The sequence below is a fragment of the Phoxinus phoxinus genome, assembly GCF_949152265.1.
Source record: "Phoxinus phoxinus genome assembly, chromosome: 10".
NCBI lineage: Eukaryota > Metazoa > Chordata > Actinopteri > Cypriniformes > Leuciscidae > Phoxinus > Phoxinus phoxinus.
Window position 1 is genome coordinate 11,086,060 of NC_136885.1, and position 25,079 is coordinate 11,111,138.

At 41.2% G+C, this 25,079-nt stretch overlaps 1 protein-coding gene across 2 annotated transcripts in view; it reads left to right on the forward strand.

The window, feature by feature from the left end:
* The window catches only part of triob (trio Rho guanine nucleotide exchange factor b), a 153,017-nt gene that overhangs the window by 57,793 nt on the left and 70,145 nt on the right, over positions 1-25,079 (forward strand). For both annotated transcript variants that reach the window (XM_079626370.1, XM_079626371.1), the window contains exons 6-12: positions 747-1,235; positions 9,223-9,345; positions 17,254-17,445; positions 18,623-18,754; positions 19,063-19,293; positions 23,505-23,627; positions 23,773-23,964. In XM_079626370.1, the coding sequence (XP_079482496.1) occupies positions 747-1,235; positions 9,223-9,345; positions 17,254-17,445; positions 18,623-18,754; positions 19,063-19,293; positions 23,505-23,627; positions 23,773-23,964 (1,482 nt within the window). The remainder of the gene's footprint in view (positions 1-746; positions 1,236-9,222; positions 9,346-17,253; positions 17,446-18,622; positions 18,755-19,062; positions 19,294-23,504; positions 23,628-23,772; positions 23,965-25,079) is intronic.

Genomic DNA, 25,079 nt, shown 5'->3' on the forward strand with positions numbered 1-25,079 from the left:
TGAAGCTGTTTATACCTAAACACTGGAACATACCTTTAATTGCATCGGTGTAATGCAGAGCAGACTTTCTTGAAGTTCTGCTCTCTATCCAGCAAGTCTCAAGTGTCCACGATCCCCTCATGTCTCTGCTGTTGTCTCTAATAACATGACCTGAGCTGCAATGTCTGGAATGTTTTCCTGGCTCCTTTAAGTAAAGTGTTCAACGTAACTGATCCAATAGGGTTTGCATTCATCATCCAATCAGTGTTTAATTGCACTGTTTTTTTAAATAACAATTGCAGCTTCTTGGAAACCTCCCACTGACAAAAGTGATCCATTCAGGACCCAGAGCTGCCAAATTATTATCATAAGTTGCAGTGATCGGTTTTGAATGTTGTAAAGATGTCACGCCAAAAAGCAGACTTGCATGTAAAATAATACATTTTGATATTAAATTGCAAAAATGTGGCCAAAAATGTATTCAAAATATGTCAAAACTTGTAGAAACAATACAGAGATATCAAACATTAATTGTAAAATATCAAGAATATATCAATCCGAATTCAACAGATATTAAACATCATTTCAAAACCTAGTAAATGACTGTATAATTTTTATTTTTATTTCAGTTTTTGTTTTTTAGTACTAAATGAAAATGTACAATTTTGATGAAAAAAAAGTTTTTTATTTTTTTTATTTCAGTTATTGTATTCAAAGTCTGATGCATTGAGAATATGAACCCAAGTGTCCTACTTTCATCCTTTCAGACCATCATGGTGTCCCTCGAGGGTTTGACCAAAGTCGTTGATCCTTCCCAGCTGACTCCAGACTTCGAGGGCAGTCTGGATTACGACCACGAGGAGTGGATCGAAGTTCGAGTGGCCTTTGAAGACTTCACTAGCAATGCGGCTCGCATCTTAGCCCGTTTGGACGAGCTCCAGGACATGGTGTCCCTGCGGGACCTGCCGTCAGACCTGGACGGGTCTCGGCGTGCTATGGAGGAGCACGCGTCTCTGAAGAAAAAGGTCACTAAAGCTCCTGTGGAGGAGTTAGATACTGATGGTCAACGCCTGCTTCAACTAATCCAGTGTGGGGAGAAAGGCAGAGGAGATATCCAGGGATTAGCTCCAAAAGTCCAGGCACTTCTGGATAAACTCCACGGCACGCGCCAACATCTCCACCAAGCCTGGCACATGCGCAAAGTCAAACTGGATCAATGCTTCCAGCTAAGACTCTTTCAGCAAGACGCAGAGAAGGTATGAACATGTACTACTACAATATATGTGTGAGGTTTAACAAGGAGAGAATTTGGCAGGTTTACATATCATATAAGGTTAGAACAATAACATAAGTTACGATACAACATACAAAGAGCGTTTTATACATACTATTTGTACTCTATATCATTTCATGTGATATTTCAAGAGTTCTATATGCTATATTCTTTAAGTGCCTCTATTGTGCTATTTTATAGGTTCCTAATTTTGTCTCCTACAATAGTAATACATGTGTCAAAGGTCAAAATACACTTTAATTTTATCATATACATTGCACATCACCTAATTTCTGAAAATGATTTGTTTGAAGATTCAGTCTCTCTACGTGCCCTCTCTAAACCCCTCGTATACCGCAATCCTACTCTGCTCTGATTGGTCAGATGGCCCAGTCTGTAGTGATTGGTCTGCCGCTTACAGCGCATTTTGAAAACAAAACGTACTCGGTTACTAACGTAACCTCGGTTCTCTCTAGGAGAGGAACGAGTACTGCGTCGAAGAACGCTACGGGAAAGTATTTCTTTGTCGAGATTGAAGCCTAAAAATTAATCCTTAATTTTGTAAATATTGTAAAACGCTTTTCTGTAGCATACAACCCTAGGCGGAGCAATATCGCTCACCCATTGGCTGCTCCGCCAGAAAAGCACAGCCTATGCGAGGCCAGAGACGCTGACCAATGAGGGCGCTTCGCGCCCTTCTGCGTCACCTCCCGCCAAAACAGGCGTGGCCTAGGCCTATAAATACGCATAGCTGTCTAACACACTGATTTTCGTCACGAAAGCGACGCAGCGTGGACACGCATGGCATGAGACGCAGTACTCGTTCCCCTCCTAGAGAGAACCGAGGTTACGTTAGTAACCGAGTACGTTCTCTTACGTAGAGTTCTCTCGTACTGCGTCGAAGAACGCTACGGGAACCCTATGTAACCCGCCATGCGTGTTCTTGGACCGACACAGACACCTAAGGGCGCGCGCGCCCTGGCATACAAGTGCCTACCCCAAGAAGTATAGGGAGAGCGGCTAAAAATAGCATCATCCCTTTATAGTAGTGCCTCTAAGGGCATAATAACATATATATGAATATTATATATATATGAGGGGTAATAGCATGCTCATGGGACACATTGTCAGTGAGTGATGCTTAAACATTGAAGTGACCTGGGCCGCAACGCGGGGCAGGAACACTAAACATAGTCCTCTAGACCGAGAGCAGTTTAGCCTGCAACGCAGGAACCTCTAGGTTATAGAACCGTATAAATGTAGACGGGGAGGCCCAGCCTGCCGCCATACAGATATCTTGTAACGAGATTCCGCTATACCAAGCCCACGAAGAGGCCATGCCTCTCGTAGAATGTGCTCTGATGCCCAGGGGGCATTCCAAACCTCTAGATGCGTAGGCTAGCGCAATGGCATCCACTACCCATCGAGATAGACTCTGTTTCGTCGCGGCTCGCCCTTTAGAGCGCCCACTGAACGAAACAAAGAGCTGCTCCGTCTGTCGAAAAACAGCGGAGCGGGACACATAAGCTCTTAATGCCCTGACCGGGCAAAGGGAGCTATTTCCGTCCTCCGAGGCCGGCAGGGCCGACAGGGAAATGACCTGAGCCCTGAACGGTGTGTTGAGGGACTTAGGTACATACCCATGCTTCGGTTTCAACACGACTACAGAGTCGTTTGGCCCGAACTCCATACAAGAAGCTCTAACTGAGAGCGCTTGCAAATCCCCCACGCGCTTCACTGAAGCGAGAGCCAAAAGAAACACGGTCTTGAAATACAGGTGTTTCATGTCAACTGAGTGAATAGGCTCGAAAGGGGCCCCTTTCATAGCGTTCAACACTGTAGAAAGGTCCCAAACGGGGACTGAAGGAGGCCTTGGAGGGTTTAACCTCCTGGCTCCTCTAAGGAAACGGACCACTAGGTCGTTTCTGCTCAGTGAATGGCCAAGCGTTGGATTAACGAACGCAGATATGGCAGCCACATAGACTTTGAGCGTGGATGGGGTTCTTCCCTTATCCAATAGCTCTTGGAGGAAGGAGAGAATCTCCGTTTCCCCGCACTGAAGTGGTGACAGACCTTGGTCTGAACACCAACCAGAGAACACCGACCATTTGGAAGCGTAGAGCCGTCTAGTAGACGGAGCCCTAGCCTGTTCGATCGTGTCTAACACTCCCTTTGGGAGATTAGCGGGTACCCGTTTATGGCCCATACGTGTAGGGACCAGAGCTCCGGGCGAGGATGCAAAATCGAGCCCTTGGCCTGCGAGAGGAGGTCTCTCCTCACTGGAATCGGCCACGGGGCAGTACTCTTCAGTCGCATCAAAACTGGGAACCAGGGTTGATTCGTCCAGTACGGAGCGACTAGTAGCACCGCGCATCCGCTTTCCTCGATACGCTCCAGCACTTGAGGCAGGAGTGAGACAGGAGGAAAAGCATAGAGCGGACGGCGGAGCCAGACACTGGCCAGCGCGTTCGTGCTCTTCGAAAAGAATTCTGGGCAGTGAGCGTTTTCCTGGTTTGCAAACAGGTCTATTTCCGCTCTGCCGAACGTTTTCCACAGCAGACGCACTGTCTGTGTGTGTAGAGACCACTCTCCCGTCGGAACTTTGTTCCGTGAGAGTCTGTCTGGGCCTACATTCAAGTGGCCTGGCACATGCATTGCTCTCAACGAGCGCAGGTTGTGCTGGGCCCATACCAGTATGCGTTCCGCTAACCTGAATAGGTTTCGGGATTTCACGCCCCCCTGGCGGTTTATGTAGGCTACTACCGACATGTTGTCCGAACGGACCAGGACGTGGTGCCCTTTTATCCGGGGACAAAAACGCCTCAGCGCAAAGTCCACCGCCATCATTTCCAGGCAGTTTATGTGCGGTAGTTTGGCTCGTTCTGGCCACTGGCCAAAGAACGGTCTGCCGTCGAGCAGTGCTCCCCAGCCTGAGGTGGACGCGTCCGTGGACACCACCTTCAGGCTCGAGGAAGTCCCCAGGCTTACTCCTGACCGGTACCAGTCTGACGCTCTCCATGGTGTCAGGGCTGAAATGCATTCCTGATTGACCTTGAGGCGATAACGACCGTGCAACCATGCTCGGCGCGGTACGTGCGCTTTCAACCAGAACTGCAGTGGGCGCATGCGCAGCAGGCCCAGCTGCAGTACCGCTGAGGCTGAGGCCATGAGGCCTAGCATTTTCTGAAATCTCTTGAGCGGCACTAAATGGCCGCTGCAGAAGGATTTCGCCATTTGCAGGGTGTCTTGCCTGCGCTGTGATGACAGCTGTGCTGTCATAGACAGCGAGTTCAGTTCCAGTCCTAAAAAGGAGACCCTTTGACTGGGAAACAGTGAACTTTTCTCCCAATTGACTCTCAGACCTAAGCACTCGAGGTGATCGAGTATTAGTGTCTTGTGGTGAGCGAGTTCTGAAGGCGATTGAGCCAGAATCAGCCAATTGTCCAAATAGTTCAGAATTCGAATGCCTCGGAGTCTCAGGGGTGCCAGCGCCGCGTCCATGCACACTGTAAATGTACGAGGTGCTAGGGATAGGCCGAATGGCAGGACTGTGTACTGATATGCCCGGCCCTCGAAGGCGAATCTCAAAAATCGCCTGTGACGTGACGCAATTTGTATGTGAAAATACGCGTCTTTCAGATCTATCGCCATAAACCAGTCTCCTCTGCGAATCTGCGCGAGGATTTTTCTGGTCGTGAGCATTCTGAACTTTCGCCTTGCTAGCGCTTTGTTCAAACGTCTTAGATCCAAAATGGGTCTGAGACCCCCGTCTTTCTTGGGTACCAGGAAATATCTGCTGTACCAACCCCCTTCGCTTTGAGCTTGAGATAAAGGCTCTATGGCCCCTTTGCTCAATAGCTTCGCTATTTCGGCTCGAAGTAGGTGTGCTACTTCTGTTTTTACCGTGGTTTCGACTTTCTCCGTGAAACGGGGAGGGCGTCGATGAAACTGTAGCGAATAGCCTCTTTTTATAGTCTCTAGCACCCATTCTGAGACCCCGGGAAGTCTTTACCATGCATCTGCACGTGTGACTAGGGGTTGAATGTAATCTGGGCCCTGGTCGCGAAATGGTGGCGACACGAGAGCAACCGTGTGCTGTAACATGGACGCCGTGGCGTGTGAGGCGGGGGGCATGTTTAACACAGTATGCATCCCGCGCGCGCTCGTCTCTCTGAGTTGAGAGAGAGCGCGCGGGGCGAGCCCCGTAGGGCTCGTTATATTTGTGAATAAGCGTGGGCGCTTGGTGGCGGGCACATTTATAACACCGGGGACACTGTGTTTGTGTACTGACTGACCGTTCGTTAGTTTCGTTTTTACAGAAACCGCGGAACGTGCAGTGTGTAGTGGTTGTGGGCACTGGACAGTGGGCACGCTCACTACATGTAAAGCACAATCGACATGAGTCGATTTTATGCGTGCAGACCCTGTGTTGTACGGGGCTGTGCTTGCACGGGTTGAAAAACCGGGCTCTGGTCGCGAAATGGCGGCGACACGAGAGCAGTCGTGTGCTGTAACATGGGCGCCATTGCAGCGTATGATGCGGGGGGCGTGCTTAATCGAGCGGGCAGCCCGCGCGCGCTCAGCTCTCTCAGCTGAGAGAGAGAGCGCGCGGTGCGAGCCCCGTACGGCTCGGCATGTTTGAGAATAAATGTGGGTGCGTGAACGCGGGTACATTTATAGCACTGGGGAGTACTGTCTATTAGAACTGACTGACCGTGCATCGGTTTCGTTTCATAGAAAACGTGTGACATGTAGCTTGTAGTGATTGTGGGCACTTGAAAGCGGGCACGCTCACTACATATGATGCACAATCGACAGAGTCGATTTTATGTGTGCAAGCCCTGTATTGTGTGTACGAATGGGCACTGGGTCGTGGGCATACAGTTACACACATTACATCATCGGCTGTGGCCGGGACACCGTGTAGCACAGAGAGTACTGTCTATCAGAACCGACTGACCGTGCATTCGTTTCGTTTTTACAGAAACCACGGGACATACAGTGTGTAGTGATTGTGGGCACTGAAAAGCGGGCACGTTCACTAACTTACATGTGACGCACAATCGACAGAGTCGATTTTATGTGTGCAAGCCCTGTTGTGTCCTGCTTGTGTGTTCGAATGGGCACTGGGTCGTGGGCATTACGGATACACACATTACACCATCGGCCGTGGCCGGGACACCAGAAAATACATTTTCAGATTTACCTGGGGCGTCGTGAAAACGGCGTTTGTGTGCAGGCAAACGGGCATTGATGCCGATTTGGTGACTGCAAAATACACTGGCACGGTCGCGTATGTTGGGACTGTGCGAGCGAGACATTTTAGTGAAATCCGGCCGCGGCGGGATTTTAACACTATAACGTTAGCTTTCCTCGAAGCAGAAGTGCGCATCCTGGCTGAAAACGGGGCTTTCCGGGACTCCGCGATTTCTTCGTGAATTCAGGAAGAAAAAGGCGCGGGTCGTGAGGACGGTAACGTACGTTCCTCTGCAGAAAAGTAGCCATCCAGCCGGTAAGCGCATCGATGCTGGTCTTTCTCCGTCGACGCTCACGAGCGGCGGGGGAGGGGAGATCCTCGGAGCTCGCCCATCCCTTGCTACCCGAAGCGAGGAGAGAATAGCAGTCGTCCTCCACAGACGCGGCTTCACCCTCGTCCATGACGGACGCGGCGGCACACAGCGGCCCTTGTCCGTCGGTCAGAGAGTCCAGCGAAGCGGGCGGAGAAGCTGGCGGCAGCAGCGGCGAGCACCTCGTGGTGGAGGGAGGTTCCGGGCTCCGCTGAGCACGGCGCTTTTCACGGCGCGGCACTACAGCGGGCGGAAAGATGCAGCTTCAGTAAATGAACCCCAGGCGAGTCCGCAGAGTCACCGTAGGCATCAAATCACAGTGATGGCAGCCATCGACGAGAGCTGAAGCTGCGTGATCCTTACAGGCAGGAAACACAAGCACGTGGTCCCCATCGCTGAGCGGGGCTCTACACGAGCCACAGGAGGTGCGAGGCATCTTGAAAAAGACGCTCGGCTCTTTTAGTGGTGGAAAAACTGTGTGTCGCGACGGCGAACACACACACAAAACACACACACATAATGTAAAGGATATTCCACGCCGGAGAAGCGCAGCAGGGAACGGCGGCTGAAGGCGGCGATGACCAGCGGCTTCAGGTAAGAGAGGCGCGTCCTGCTGAGGTGCTTGTTTCAGACGGCTGTGGCGGCTCGAATCCAATCCAACGATGCGTGCAGCTTCGTGAATTTTAGAAAATCAGTGTGTTAGACAGCTATGCGTATTTATAGGCCTAGGCCATGCCTGTTTTGGCGGGAGGTGACGCAGAAGGGCGCGAAGCGCCCTCATTGGTCAGCGTCTCTGGCCTCGCATAGGCTGTGCTTTTCTGGCGGAGCAGCCAATGGGTGAGCGATATTGCTCCGCCTAGGGTTGTATGCTACAGAAAAGCGTTTTACAATATTTACAAAATTAAGGATTAATTTTTAGGCTTCAATCTCGACAAAGAAATACTTTCCCGTTGCGTTCTTCGACGCAGTACGAGAGAACTCTACGTAAGAGAACCCCCATTACCATAACTAAATTTCCTTTCCGGAGGCTTCCTCAGTGCTTGCATACACAGTAATATGAACAGTAATATGTAATCTGAATATCAGATAATAACAGTAATATGAATATCGTTTTTTTTTCATATATATATTGCAGCGCAAGTCCTCATTCTTTTGAAGTGCACTTAAAGTGGATTTGCAGCTCTGAAAACAGCATCTTCTCAAGATGTGGACAATACAAACCAAACTCTTCCAGCCTCAACTACAACATTGTTTGAAGGCGGGTCAAAATATACATAGTTTGCAAGCAGCCAATAAAGACAATAGGCTGCCATTATGCAAATGTTACATTGTTACGTAGGTATGTAACAGGAAATGAGACTGGAATTGCTGACGACTCGTTTTGTCATGCACTTTGCAGACCTTTTACACCCACAAACAACCATATTACATACTGCATGAAAGGGAATATACTGTAAAAGCATAATAGGGGCACTTTATTAAAAATTCACTTCGCCAGTACCATGGTACAGTAAAGATAAGAAATGGAACCAGTGTTCACGCATTGTAACTGCATAATACCAAGTTATTAAGGAACTTTTTGAAGAGTTTTTAGTGTTTTCAAAAAAAGTATCTTATGTTCACCAAGGCTGCATTTATTTGATCAAAAATACAGCAAAATATTGTATTCCAGTCGTCAGTGTCACATGATCCTTCAGAAATCATTCTAATATTCTTCCCTTTTTTCAGGATTCTTTGATGAATAGAAAATTCAAAAGTACAGCATTTCATTTAAATTCATAAAATGTATTTTAATCAATTTAGAAGTACTAATTTACTTTTAAAAAATTATAATATTGATCCCAAACACTTTATTGGTAGTGTATGAGAAGTAAGCATAGTTAAATACAGTAGTCATCTGAAGTGTATCAAAAAAGTCCTAAGACAAGAACGGGTATTGTTCAAAACTGATGTATAATATTGACGAAAGGTTTTGATCCACTTAAAATGTTGACCACTGTGTGTTATACCAGTCTATATACAGTCAAATAAAAGCGTTACGAGCAAAAATAACAATGACAATTTAATAATCCGAATTTTCTCTGAAAAATATAGAAAACTATTAAACTAAATTTTATATATATTTTAGTTTTATATTTATATAAACTAATAATTTATATTAAACATATATACTAAAGAAAACAACAAATAAAACCAAATCATTTGAATGGTTATCGACAAATAAATCCAAAGATAAGCAAGATTGTATAGAATCTGAATGAGCAAAGTCATGTTTTGAGGATGCACAGATAAACATTGATTGTGAGTGTTTCTTACTGTAATGAGAGTGTATTGAAGTATAACATAAAACAATATTCCAGTATATTTCACAGTCCATGCATTCCATTTTTTTCCTTTCAACAGATGTTCGATTGGATTGTCCATAATAAAGGCCTGTTCCTGACAACCTACACAGAGATAGGAGCCAAACATCAGCACGTGCTGGAGCTGCAGACCCAACACAACCACTTTGCAATGAACTGCATGGTAAGACTGTGTCCAGTGGTCCAGCAGTAATATCTGTCACCACCTGAGGCATTATAACAGTGCGGCTTGATGAGTGTTACATCAGGAAAATAATGTGCGCTTGTACACGTGTCCTGACTCACTTAGTCATGCAAGACTGAATTTTCTGTTGTCATATAATAGTCATGTCAATATATGCTTGAAGGGTATGTAATGCCACTGGAGAACAGTCACACGTTGATACATCATGCCTGTGTATGTGTGCGTGTGTGTGTGCGTGCATGCGTGTGTGTGTGTGTGTGTGTGTGTGTGTGTGTGTGTGTGTGTGTGTGTGTGTGTGTGTGTGTGTGTGTGTGTGTGTGTGTGTGTGTGTGTGTGTGTGTGTGTGTGTGTGTGTGTGTGTGTGTGTGCGTGCGTGTGACCCTGGGCACATTCGTTAATCACCCCCAGTAGATTTCAAAGGGAGAGAGTTTCACAAGAAAACGCCGTGGCATCAATCACTGATTTTCCATCTCTATGGTCTCATCTGCCATCTGTCCATCCACATCTAAATGTTACTGCTGTTCAGCCAATAGGAAAAGTCCACAGCATGTGTCTGCATGCAGTGTGGACTCGTGCAAATGACCAATGCAGTTTTAGATGCTTTCACAGGTTGGAAATTCATAGAGAATGATTTTTTTCTCAAATTTGAAGGATATAAATGTGGTAACACATATCTTTCATGAATAAGTCATTAAACGGTAATAATGCTTAATAGACCAGTAGGTGATATGCATTGAATATATTGATATATAAAAGAGATTCATATTTTAAGTCATTAAGTTTAATGGCTTCTAACTAGATTTCAACATTTTTGGCAGAAAATTTAAATGCAGGACCTCATATACTGTAGCACTCAAATGCCTTAATATACAACAGTGATATTAAAAGATCAAATTCATACACTTTATTGATGATGCACACTGTATACGGATGAGCAGATGAGCCCAGCGTATGAATGCAGCGCGCTAAATGGTTAAGCATTTTCTTTGTTTTTTTATAGAAATGCTTAACGATTGCATTCGTATTTTGAGTCGATCTGCTTGTCTGTACATAGAATTTAATTTAGTCTTTTAATATCACTGTCCTGCTACATTAGTCCTTTACAAACCTGGTAGAAATGACTGGCAGGAAAGCCTGGGCGTAATTCATGAGCGGTTGTAACGATGTTGCACGTGCACCCTATTAATTGTCTCACGACCAATTCGTACGATTTGTCTAAACCCCAGTGATCGGTAGGTTTAGGGGCGGGGTCAGGGCTAAGTCATTCGTACGAATTGCGCAACTCGTAAAATATTAGTAGAATAAATACATTTTACGAATTCGTTTGAATGAGGTCGTATGAATTTGTACGAATTCTCTACGTCGTAAAATACTCACGAATTGCCGTGAGATCGGGTTGGACTTTACTTTACAAGAAGTTTCACGAATTAAGCCATTTTATCACATTGTGCTATTGATTTGTGTAATTTTTTAAATACATTTATACATTTTTGTTTGTTTTGTTTTATAGGTATGAAAAAAATTAGATAAATAATTAAGAAAAAACTATCGAAATATAGAAATAAAACTGATCTTGATAAACAATGAAGAAACATGAGTAATGAAAAGAAAAAAATTCTTGAAAAACATATGAAAACAAACAATATAGAGATGGAAATTAAATGCAGCTATATATTTTTATGCATTTGTTGCCTCCACCCTTAAATATTGACATAACTTTTAAAGTTATAGGTTTTTATAGGTTGTTATCGGGCTCTTTGTTGCTCCTTTGTTAGTGTGCTAGGTTTGGCTGAGTGTGCTTAATCACATGTCCTGCCTCAGCTGTGAGAACTGTCTACCCCCTCTCACGTTGCTACAACTGTGCAGAACTGAACGGATGAAACGCTTTGTCAACTGTTTGCTTTGGGTCAGCCTGACTGTCGGGCACCACCTCAGGAAGTCCCTGGAGCCTTACTTCCCTGCCTGATATGAAGCATGAACGGACCAAAACAGTGTCAGATGGTTATTCGGCTTGTATCACTTGATTAATGCGCGTTTTGTGTTTATCGTATTCTTTCTTATTTCACACAAATGGAATACTAATGTCTGATCTCTGGAGTTTATGATACTGCAACAGACTTCTTTTAGTTTTTTAAAGTCGACATGAAACGGACGTTGTGATAGGTCTTCCCTATTGCGACGTATATACGGGTGAAACGGCTTCTGGTATGTGAAAAAAAAAAGTAGGACGGGACTTGATTTCGTCCTTGGGATTTTATTGGATCATAGAAAGTTCCCCATTTGCAGTCAGTTGTGGAAGATATTTAGTCCCAACCTCTGCCCGAATCACACGTCATGAAGAGAACAGATAATGTTTTTGATAAAATATTACGAGGCCATGGGAATTTTAAAACAATAACTATGTGCACAGATTATTTGTAATAAACTGCAAAAAAATGTTTTTTACAATCAATAACACTATATGCTGATAGCCTGCCCCCTAGAGGACTCAATGGTCACTACAGTTTAATAACCTGCACGTACTGTGGCATTTGCAACATATATTGACAGTAATTCAATAGGCGATTTATGGAGACGTTAATGTCCATCGCATGGCACACTGGGAGCCTGGTTGTAACCTTTGGTAATAGACATGCTTAAGCAGCCGTGTCATTGAGTTCCGGGGGTAATGTCACCTGAGCGGAGCGTTATGCTTGTCGAGTTGTAAATGAACTCAGCCCCACTCTCTTATGAAAGACAATCTGGAGGACAACATGTAGAAAACACTCCTCCAGCTAAAGGCATTTTACTCATGGCTGGGTAATCTCCCATCATGCTGGCGTATTGATCAGTCCCGGAGACATCCAGTGGGAGATATAATGTTCCAGGCACTCCTCTATTCACCCAGACTGTGTAAGAGAAAAAAGGTTTTGCATAATAATATTAAACCTGGGTTTTATGTCTGTCTGTAAGAGTGAAGGGTAAACTGTCCTTGTGTGACTCTCTCTGTTTAAGTAGACTTCAGTGTCCTGTTATAAAGTGACTTTTTTTTTTTTTTTTCGTGTGAGGAAGGCTTTTGTTCTACGGTATGTGTGTCTTGGCTGTGTTCAGGTCCTGAAATGTGATATGAGTAAATGTAGGTAGAGCGCTTCCTCGGTCTGCACTCTCATTTTGTGCTCAAGTGACATGACACTTGATTTGATGTGTCTTTTTTCTTGATTTTCTGTTTTAGGGGTCAGATAATTCACTTTTTTCTATCCAAGTATAGTTAATGCAGGAGTTTACAAGAATACTAATGAAAAAGAAAAAAAAAACACTAAAGGGGGGGGGGGGGGGGTATTATATGGTAGGTATTGCAAACAGAAAAGGTGAAGAAAGTAAACAATACAAATTTAAAATGGAATGTGTGTAAGACTAATGAAACAAAAATATTACCTATATATGTAGACATACACTACTGTACACAAATTTGGGGACTGTTAACATTTTTCTGTTATAAATAAATGTAAACATTTATTTAGCTCAGATACATTAAATTGATCAGAAAATACTTACATTTAAAAAATTTGTTTTCAAATAAATACCATTGTTTTGAATGTTCTATTAATCAAAGAACGTATCACTTTCCTTACAAAGTTATTAAGCTGCACAGCTGTTTTCGACGGTGACTGTGAAAACATGAAAACCCAACACTTTTACACTTTGTTTAGTGTCATTTCTGCCTCTAACGTGAATCCGTTGCTTTTTATCCTTGAGGTCAGTAAATTTATGTAAATCGTACAAACTGATTTCTTTGATGTGCCCTCCATATGAAAGTCAATTTTGCTAATAAACCACATGCTGGCCATTAACATGACAATAGCACCCATTATATTTAGCATATGTTAAGCCAGAAGTTACTTTAAGCTGCTTTAGATTTACATGAAAATGAGATACCAGAAGCTCTTAATTGTTTTCATGATGCAATCCACAAGGTCTGTGATACACAACAGAGGGATTTGATGAATTTGTGTTTACTGGTGCATGTCTATCTTCTCCGAGCAGCTCTGAAACCAGGATTGGAGTGAGGCTATACAAAGTTAATAACTATTATTTTACACCCTGACTTTGTCTGGTAGAAATACGTTTAATTTGTGCATGTGGGCACCAGTGACTTTGGATTGTCTTATCTACACATGCAGGCTGCATTATTTAGAAATGGTCATCTTTAAATGAACATTTTTGATAAAATTCACAACTGATTTAGCTGGTGCGCACTTCTTCCAAAGATCATAGAATTCTTCACAGTCAAGTGTATATTTATGTGTTATATGCTTATTTATTACATATGGGTGTACACCAGTAAAACAATTTCAGTCCTGATATATACAGTATATACACTTATACAGTATATACAAAGCTCTTTTTTTAGTTTCATCTGACCACAGATCCCTGTGCTGTTACAAGTTCCAGTCGTGTCTGACAGCTGAATTTGCTGGAGTTTGTTTTTGGATGAGCGAGGAGGATTTTTCTTGAAACCCTCCCAAACAACATGTGGTGATGTAGGGGTTGTTAGATTTTTTTATAGGCTTTCTGACCCCAAGACTCAACTAATCTCTGCAATTCTCCATCTGTGATCCTTGAAGAGTCTTTGGCCACTCAAACTTTCATCCTCACCGTCCATTAAGGCAATATAGACACACGTCCTCTTCCTGGCAGATTCGTAACATCTCTAGTTGATTGGAACTTCTTAATTATTGCCCTGGTGGTCAAAATGGGGATTTTCAATTCTTTAGCTATTTTCTTACAGCCACTTTCTATTTTGTGATGCTCAACAATCTTTTGATGCACATCAGAACTATATTCTTTGGTTTTACTTTTACTCATTGTGATGGATGATTAAGGGAATTTGGCATTTGTTTTTCCTCATATTTAAACTCCTGTGAAACAAGAAGTCATGGCTGGACAATGTCATGTTCCTAGTCACCCTGGTGTGCTAAAAAAGGTAAATATTAATGGGAATATACTTCAGATATATTTTACTCGTAAAAAAAATATAGGGTACCAATAATTGTGGCCAACGTGTTTTGGAGAAAACACGTTGTGATTTTCCCCCACTTTTAATTATTTTACTTCAATGAAAGGTTAGATTTTTGGCATTTTTTTTAATGAAAGATCAAAAGGATAAACAATGCAGATTATTTTTTTACAGCCAGTTTTGATCATATTTACCAGGGGTGCCATTAATTCTGACCATGACTGTACGTGTTTTTTGTGGGTGGAGCCTACCTGGTGGCAGAAAATGACAGTTCTAGTGACAGACTTACATATATTACGTAAACACAAACTTTTATTTTGGATGCGATTAATCGTTGCCCAGCACTAATTAAAAAGGTAACTGCAAGACTTTTTTCGCGTTATTCTGTATTTTTCCCTTCAGAATTGTGATATAAACTCGTTGCGAGCTCTAAAGTCTGAATTGGGAGATATACACGTCTCAGGTTACGACTAACCGTTGTTTTTTCTGCCACCACAATGTGCACACAACTGCAGTGGCGTAACTGTGTCTGCTCCCAAAAGGTCTACATGCTTGTATGCTTCTAATAATGGCTAATTCACATCGAGACAAAACTCGAAGACAAACAAAAGAGAAAATGACTGATATAGTCACCATTGTATTGTGCATCCATTGCATGTCGCAATTTATTAGGACTTGATTTAAAGCTAAGGGTTGAAAAGTTTGTGTGTGTGTGTGTGTTTTCGTATGTGCATGTGACTGTATTATTGCTCCAGGTTTTCACGTGCACAGACATGACTGCTGCAGTTTATTGTTGCACGCAGGCAGATACCAAACCCCCATACGGTTTTCATCTGACAGCTCTCTGTGTATTGATCCTGTACCCTTTTGAATGCCTCTGGGCTGTGTAATTAGTCCCATGTGAGGAAACAGCCTGGTAACCAGAGCGCTGCGTTCCTCCAGCACTCATGCACTAGACTTTAGTTCTCCCTAAAGAACGTACATAATTCAGACACTCCCATTACATCAGAGAGCACACACTCGTAAAGCGTATTAGTATGAAAGTGCTAATCTAGAATCAGATTCCGACCCATACAGTTCTGATCGTGGTGATCATAGCGCTTTCTCTGATTATGTGACATATTTCCAAGTGGAACAGAACATTTAGGTGGAAATAATGTTTGGTGGAGCTTGTTTCGATCAATAGGCATTTGATTGGATAGTTTACAATTAGGCTATGGTTTCATTGGTTAAAAGTTATGTTTAATTTTATGTTTAGGCATTGTTTTTCCCCGGCCACTGAACATTTTATATTTATTGATCTTGTACATGCATTACAAAGTAAAAAAATCGTTTTTCTGTGATTTGTTTTTACTGCAAATTGTACTGATTTCTTTGTCAAAAAGATGATGCTATCTGGCAACATGAAGTGCAATTACAAAACTCACTTCTGAGTCTTGGAAGCATCAGTAAGAATATGTCAAAAACTACAAACCAATCAATAATGTTTTATATCCAATGGCAATACCATCAGTTACAATGGTGCTTAAAAGAATGAAAACAGATTTTGATTGAACAAATGCTTTATTATTATTGAATTATAATTGTTCTACATTTTTTTATTGGAAATACAGTACTGTTCAAAAGATTACGATTTTTTAATACGTTTTTTCAATTTAATTACGCACTATTTTGTTTCAAATGTATGTTTTCATGTCTTTTATGTTGTAGTTCTCATAGTCATGACTCATGTATCATGTATGTCATGTGATTCCCTGTTCCCCTAGTGTGATCCTGTCATGTTCTGATTGGTTCTCTTGTTTCATGTGTCTTATTTTTATTGGTCATGTTCCCATTGGTTATCATAATTATGTGTTCCCCTGAATCATGTGTTTAAGCCTCGTGTATGTCTTGTAGTTGAGATTGAAGTATGTAATGCTGTAATATAATGCGTTCCATTGTTTATGTTCCATGTTCAATGGTTCCTTGTTCAAGTTCATTGTTTCAAGTCGGTTTGTAGTTCACTCACTCACTCACTCACTCACTCACTCACTCACTCACTCACTCACTCATGTTTGTTTGGTTTCATGTTGTGGATTTAATTTAAGGTTTATGTTTCACGTTTTGGATCATCACTTATGTAAATAATCTGCACTTGGTTTCTCTTGACCATCATCCTCGTCTGCTTCCATGTCAGCATTGTGACAATGGTAAAACATATCGTATTACAGTAATGGGCCCAGCAACTTCTTTCTTAAGCAAATAGGGTCAGTTTTGATTTCATGTTATCCATATATAAAGTATCTTTACTTGGTGGTTCCACAAGCTCATGGTGCTACCACAAGCTGACTGTTCACATTTAAAGCTCAGGGTAATTTTTTCTATTAAGATATGTTATGTCAGTTTCGCATACTAAACTTTTGTTTCCAATTTATGTTGGTATATTGTATTTTCAGTTGGTAGAGCATATAGCAAAACATCATGTCTGAAATGGGTAGTCCTGAATTCTGACCATGATTCTTCCTCTTGGCTTAAATTGTCATCCACACACATTCCAGAGCTGTGGCTGAAGCTGTAGACGTATGTGCGTGTGTGTGTGTGTGTGTGTGTGTGTGTGTGTGTGGCGAGAGCTACTCCTCCCTTTGAGTGGACTGCTGTTTATACTGAGTCCGTACACATCGGTCACAGCCATCCATCATTTGTTTTGAATGACAATATTAAAAGAAAAGTAACATTTTATGATTTCAGCCTTCAAAGACAAAATGCACTGTTTTGATTTGATTTACCGGTAGCTGTGCCAATACCACATACCCCAGTTGTGATTAGAATAAATGTGTCATCTTAAAAAAAAAACACATTCAGGAAGCGATGCGGGGTAGACAGCACTCAGTGATTCTTGTGGTCTCTTGCAGAATGTGTATGTGAACATCAGTCGGATCATGTCCGTGGGGAACAGGCTGCTGGAGTCGGGTCACTATGCGACGCAGCAGATTCAGCAGATCTCAGGTCAGCTGGAGCAGGAATGGAAAGCGTTCGCCGCCGCGCTGGACGAAAGGAGCGCACTGCTGGAGATGTCCGCTAACTTCCACCAGAAAACTGACCAGGTGAGGCCTAAACGTGCCGACACATTAGACACACGTGTAGACACACTATAGCTGGTGTGTGGTGAGCGCACATGTACTGTGGCTGCCGTCACATCATCCAGGTGGTGGTGGTTGAGGAGAGATTCGCCTGACAGGGTTGTAAAGCACTTTGGGTTTACAGGAGTACATAGGAAATGCGCTATATACTATATACACTAACTCACTCACTCACTCACTCACTCACTCACTCACTCACTCACTCACTCACTCACTCACTCACTCACTCACTCACTCACTCACGCACTCACTCACTCACTCACTCACTCACTCACTCACTCCTACAGATTCATTGAGTATACAAACAAACGAATGCATAATGATCACAGTTGCACACAGATATAGGTTTTTTTTTTTACATTTACATTTACATATCGGTGTGTATATATGTAAAAAACAAACAAAAAAAAAACCTTGATTTATTGTCCAGATATTGTCTGGGGTGGACAGGGTTAACTAGAGTATGTTTGTATGCTAGAAAGGGCTTCTAAATTTTAGAGAATGATGTGTTGGTAATACTTCACTTTTAAAATGGAATGCAATGAAACTGCAAAAATTATGATTCCGAACACGATTTTACAAAACCTCATACCACCCCTCTAATCCCTCTCCTTTTATTCAGACAAACAAGTTGGAGGAGATTTGTGTTGACAAATGTTTTGAAAGCACAACAAGCCACAATTGCTCTTTCGTTTTTTTTGTCAAGTATTAAATCTGTATTGGTGTATTTACAACTTGGATGTTCATCTTGTGTTTTATGATGGAATCACTGGTGATTGTTCAGAGAATTGAACACTTGAATACCACATATATGTCTGTGTGCTATATAAAGGATACATGAAATCCATTCCTTTCATCTTTCTGTCCTTTATCTTCTCTTTGAGCGTTTATTATCTCCTGTCAGCATCAATTTTAGACTGACATGCCATTCATTCAGCTTTAAATGTGCTCCCAATGAGACATGACGAAAGTAGACTGGATAAATATGTGTACAGACTAATTTTAATGAATGTTTTGTTTTGTTTTGTTTTACTTTATTAGGACTATCAGTATAGTAATCATTCCTGTCTGTGTTAACAGATCACAGATGTACTGTATATCATTTTCATATCACCAATAACTCAATATATCTATTTTCTAGTATATGAGCAACATGGACTCATGGTGTAAGGCCTGTGGAGAAGGAGATCTTCCTTCTGAGCTACAGGACCTGGAAGACACCATCCACCACCACCAGGGTCTCTATGAACACATCACCACAGCCTATTCTGAGGTATGAATCTCTGATCTCCAATGAGTTGTAATAAATACATTCGGTTGCAGATCTAGGCTGGGGGAGGTGGAGGGTCTAAGATGAACTCTGACAGTGTGCTGCAGAAACGGCTCACCGCGAACACTGAACCAGACTGTTTAAATGTTGAGCAAGCAATCTCATTGGCTGCAGAATCATTCTGTGATTATGTGATTGCATGAGAAGGACCGATCATCTATGTTTCATGACTAGATATTCAATAAAAGCTAGGATTTTCTTCTGTATGTAAGATGTTTAGGTGTTGATGTATATTACCTGTACATCCTCAGGTAAGCCAGGATGGCAAAGCCCTACTAGATAAGCTCCAGCGCCCTTTGACCCCAGGCAGTGCGGATTCGCTGACGGCCTCGGCCAACTACTCTAAGGCGGTGCACCACGTCCTGGATATCATTCATGAGGTTCTGCACCACCAGAGGCAGTTGGAGAACATCTGGCAACACCGCAAACTCCGTCTTCACCAACGGCTACAGCTCTGCGTCTTCCAACAGGATGTCCAGCAGGTCAGACACTTATTCGTAACTAACTATACTTTATACACGTACTACTGCGAATACTGTTGGTACGGATTCAGTTGGACTTATTTAATCATTCTTATTTGGGAAGTGAGAGATGTACAGATTGCATGAGGTGTCAGAGCGCTTCACTAGACATCTGTGTGGAATTATTATTATTTTTTTCACACTCACCCACAAGTTTCATCCCCCACATGCCTGTTCCCGCTGAATTTTACTTCTTACTTGCAGTGATTTTGTTCTGCCTTCTCTTGCTTAATTTAGGTCAGATTCCCACAGTCGCACATCACTTTACCCATCGAACCAAATAGATGTGAATTCAGGTTGCTTTTCCCCAGTCATGTCAATATATATGCACTGCATTTATCAAAAGTGACAGTAAAGACATTCACATGTATAATGTAACACACTATTTGTATCTAAATACTGTTTATCTAAATGTTTCTTGAGCACCATAATAGCATATTAGAATAATGTCCGAAGGACACTGAAGACTAACGGCTGCTGAAAAATCAGCTTTTAAGATATATTAAAGTAGAAAAGTTATTATTGCATTATAATAATATTTTACAATATTACCTATACTTTTAATAAAATAAATACAGCCTTTAGGAGCATTAAATATTTAAAAAATATCATGAACTAATCCTTAAAACATTTATTAATGCAAAAGTTAATGATAAGCCAGTTTAACATTTAATTTATGCTTAGTCATATAAATGAATGGTAACCCTTATCAATAAGGTCTCATTTGTTTACATTAGTTAATGTATTAACTGCCACTAACTAACAATGAGCAATACATTTGTTACAGTATTTATTAAACTTTGTTAATGTTAGTTAATAAAAATGTAAATCATTGTTTTTTCATGTTAGTTCACAGTGCATGAACTAATATGAACAAATACAGCTTTTGATTTAAATAATGTATTAGTAAATGTTGAAATTAACATTAACTAAGATTAATAAATGCTATAGAAGTATTGTTAATTGTTAGTTCATGTTAACTAAAATAGTTAACTAATGAAACCTTATTGTAAAGTGTTACCAAATGAAATGTCACAGTGTGGGCGATTGTAAAACAACAACAAAAAACATCCTTAATGTAATGGATAAAACACTAACTGATTATCGAGTTTGTGTGTGAATATAATATATATGACAATGTAGCATTAAAATGAGTCCAGCTCATGAGGTGCATCTGGTTGAATCTCTTCTTCTCTTTTTCCGATTATCTTTATTGAAAAATGGCAGCATCTGAATGCCTGTGAGGCATCGTTATGTTGAATATAAAGTGAGTTCGTGTCTGTTTGAAATAGGATTTCACTGCTCAGTTGAGAATAGAATATAAATTTGAAAGGGAGATTTTAGGCACCACTGCATTAAAGTGTTAAAGGGATAGTTTGACAAAAACGAAAACTACCATTACTTATTCACCTTCATGTCGTCGCGAACCTCTATGCTTTTATTTTTACTGTGAAATAAATAAAAAGAGATTTTTTTATAAGAATCTCCTCATACAAAAAGGATAAAAAGCACCATAAAAGTAGTCCATATAGCATGTGCACTCTATTCCAATTGTATAGACTATGTTTATGGTTCTTTTATTGTGCTTTTTATCATTTTTGGTGTCTGACACAGCCTATGGTTACTGTGAACGGGGGTTTTATGGTAAGGATCTATACAAAGATGTTTAATTTAGGTTTCAGAGAAAAATAACAGCATATGGGTTTTGAACAACATGAGGATTTGTAAGTATTTTTGGGGGGGATGAAATATTTCCATGTTTCTTTTTTCAAGTAAGACATTTTAAATGGATAGATGCTTCAGAAAAAGTCTGTCATATCTTTTACAACAACATCCAATTGTGTCTCTCTATCTCTTTCACTTTGCAACAACAACACAGCCTCCCTCGTTCCGGCAGCGACTTCCAGCATGTTTCCCACAACAACGTCTGATGTTTACATTTTACGTGGCATGAGAAATGCTATTGATATATTCATATGAATGTAGCTTGAAACGGATTTGTAAAAATCCCACTTCATGCGAATCTTTGCCGTTCACACTTGCTAAATCTGATCTGATTTCAATCGGATATGCACAAAAATCGGATAAGGACTGACAGTCTGAACGCAGCCTTTGTCTTTTTTTTTTCTCTCAGACGCATTCGGTATCAGTTGTCATGGTAACCGTGTTCAGCAGGCACATTATGTTGAGGGTTTGCCCCATAAAATGATGCAGGCATAGGGGACCTCTAAACCTTCCAGACATCTGAAAAAAAGAAAAAAAAGCCACGTGAGCAGGAGACTCAACATCTGCACGACAAATGATTTCTTTTAATCACACGTGCGCACACATGTGCTGACAGATGCCACCACACACACGCACACACACACACACACACACACACACACACACACACACACACACACACACACACACACACACACACACACACACAGCTCTGAATGTGGCACATTGAGCCAGATCAAAGGTGGCATAATGAAATATGCATGAGCAGAGGACTGTGTGTGTTTCGCAGTGTGCCGTGGCGTCTTTTTTGAGACGGGTAGAAAGCTCTCACTCGCAGACTGCTCCATCTTGCAGATTTCAAATGTTTCATAAAACATACTAACCTAAACGCGTTTGTAATATGTTTTATTAGTAAAATAGCCTATTGCATATGCATTCAGATGCTCATACAAATATGTGATAAACAACAGGAAATACACAATGCCCAATTTCTGTAAAAGACACCATTATTGAACTCTGACAACAGCATCAGAGTCTTGCTTGCCTAATCTGCAGGATGACCTCACTGCGTGTGTAGTGCTGATGTTTATAGAGGTGTTGAGCTGTCGCAGTGACTCCTGCTGCCCCCTGCTGGTTCTACACTACAAATGCAGTTCAACTCTTTTACAGTTTTATGAATTTGATAGATGCGTTTAGCCAAAGCAACAAACAGTGCATTTAAAAATATAATTTATATTTTATCTATTATTTTTTTTATGTTTTATCATATCGTGTATTTCCATGAAGGGAGTCTAACCCATGATGTTGGTACTACTAGCATCATGCTATACAAGTCATAGGAACCCTTACAAAACCCCTACAGTAAAACAGTGGCAAATTAGCATCCACTGTCCTTATAAAAGCAATTAAACTACGACTGATTCCTGAGAAATGTTTCACTCTCCTCTGAATGTTTTATTCTAGAAAGTGCTAGAAAAGAATGGAACATTTATTTTCAGGGTTCCCAAAGTCACAGAAAACCTGGAAAAGTTCAGGGAATGCTATAACTTAATGGTTTTATTTTATTTAGTTTTAACAGTTACATGAAACCTGGGAATACTAGGGAATTTTAAAAGGCATTGAAATGTTATGGAAATGTATAAAACCTTTAGAAATCATAGACATTTCTGTAAATATTTTCATCATACATAAATTGCTCTTTGTGGGATCTTTATGCAATGAATTTGAAAAATCCACATCCTATAATCATGATTGATCTCAAAAGGTGGTCAAACGGTGTGGAAGCCTTGGATAGAGTTGGTATGTTATTTATTTTTTATTAAAAAAAAAATCAAAATTTTTTTTTTAAATATGGAGTCAATGCATCATCAATCCTTCTTTTTTTGTCTTACCCTGATTCACTATAGTAAGCCTATTAAAGAGTTTATATTTTAGACCCGTCGGGATGGTATTCATGGGAAAGTGCATATACGTCACTCGCGAGAACTGAGGGATTTGAAATGTTGTAAAAGCGACACAGATATGGTGCCTTTATTGCTCAACAGGCGAGTAAGGTATTTTATTGAACAGATAAATTCCCATATGTAACTCTCTAACAGAGTTCATTGTAAAGTATTATCTGTTGTGAAGGGTCATATTCATTCGCTCAGTCACGCAGAGCCGAAGCACAACCAAAACAATGTTCTTCCACAAAATGCATGCAGTTTTGTTTTTTAACCACAACAGTTACATAGTGTACCTTTAATTTATTTCAAAATATTAGGTCCTAAATGTATACACTACACTTAAATTACATTTTACGGTAGTAACAAATAAATGTTGTTTTGTGTATAATCCTCAGATGAAATATATACTATCATGACTCATTTCGGATTACTTTTTTATGAGGCAGGTGGTGGTTCTTCTGACGCTCTCAGCAACATATGGTTATGTTCTTCTTCTCGCAGGTTCTAGACTGGATTGAAAACCATGGCGAGGCGTTCTTGAGTAAGCACACAGGAGTGGGGAAGTCTCTGCACAGGGCTCGAGCTTTGCAGAAACGTCACGAGGACTTTGAAGAAGTGGCTCAGGTAAGGAGGAACAGATGTAAGAGCATCGCTTTGGCTGCTGTCCATCTGAATATTTACTGTTCTCCTCCCAGATTCGAAACTATTTAGGCCAACTCAGAAATTAGTCAAATGCATATTAACTTCCAAAGCGCTGTGTGTTTCTCAGAACACCTACACGAATGCAGACAAACTCCTGGAGGCGGCCGAGCAGCTGGCTCAGACAGGCGAGTGTGACCCTGAGGAGATCTACCAGGCCGCACACCAGCTGGAGGACCGGATCCAGGATTTCGTAAGACGCGTTGAACAGCGTAAAGTCCTGCTCGACATGTCTGTGGCCTTCCACACTCACAGCAAAGAGGTAAGTCTCGGAAGAGAGTAAGAGTTGGTGTTGGTGGGTGTTGATATGTGTGGGTTGCGCCTGTATTTTACTAGACAGAAATGTGTTCCAGAACATGATTCAAGATTCACAGTCTTGGACAGTTTCCTTAAACAAATTAAATAAATAAATACAGGATAAGTTTAGAAAGTTTTAATAATTTGGAGCCATGGTATAGTGGTTATCACACATGCCCTGGACACATTGAGCCACCCCAGTAAACAATTACCGTCTTTCAACGTTGAAATATGGTTGAAAATATGTCGGTCCGCCTTGGACTGGTTTACGACGTGATTTCAACTAAGTAGTTTTGGCCGGACTGTTTGACTACGTGTTTTCAACTGATCATCTAAAATGTTTTCAACTGATAATCTAAGACAGCTAGGATAAGTCTGTTATACATGCTAAAACAACAGAGAAAACAAACTACCAAACCATGTTCATTATTATCTCAAATAAATGTAAAGAGTTTTACATATTCCGTCAAAGTTATAAAAAAAATTTAAACGTTGAAAAGTCGGACAAATTTGACGTCTTTTCAATTTTCATTTTCAACCTTCAGTGGACCGTAATTAGACCGTAAAAATTACGTCTATTCAACGTCTAATAGACAACTTTTTGCTGGCTGGGACAGTACTCATGTGTTTGAACTTGACCCACAATATTATTGTATTAATTAATCATTTAAAGGATTAGTTCACTTCAGAATGAAACATTTCCTGATAATTTACTCACCCCCACATCATCCAAGATATTCATGTCTTTCTTCAGTCGAAAAGAAATTAAGGTTTTTGAGGAAAACATTCCAGGATCTTTCTCCATACAGTGGACTTCAACGGTTATCAACGGGTTGAAGGTCCAAATAGCAGTTTCAATGCAGCTTGAAAGTGCTCTTCACGACCCCAGCCGAGGAATAAGAGTCTTATCTAGCAAAATGATCAATCATTTTCTAAAATAAATAAACATATACTTTTTATTTTTAACCACAAATGCTCGTCTTGCACTAGCTGCAATGCGCCACACATTACGTACATGTAATCACGAATGCGGAAGTACAGACCTAGTTTTTACAAAGCGAATGTGCAAAGACTAAGTCA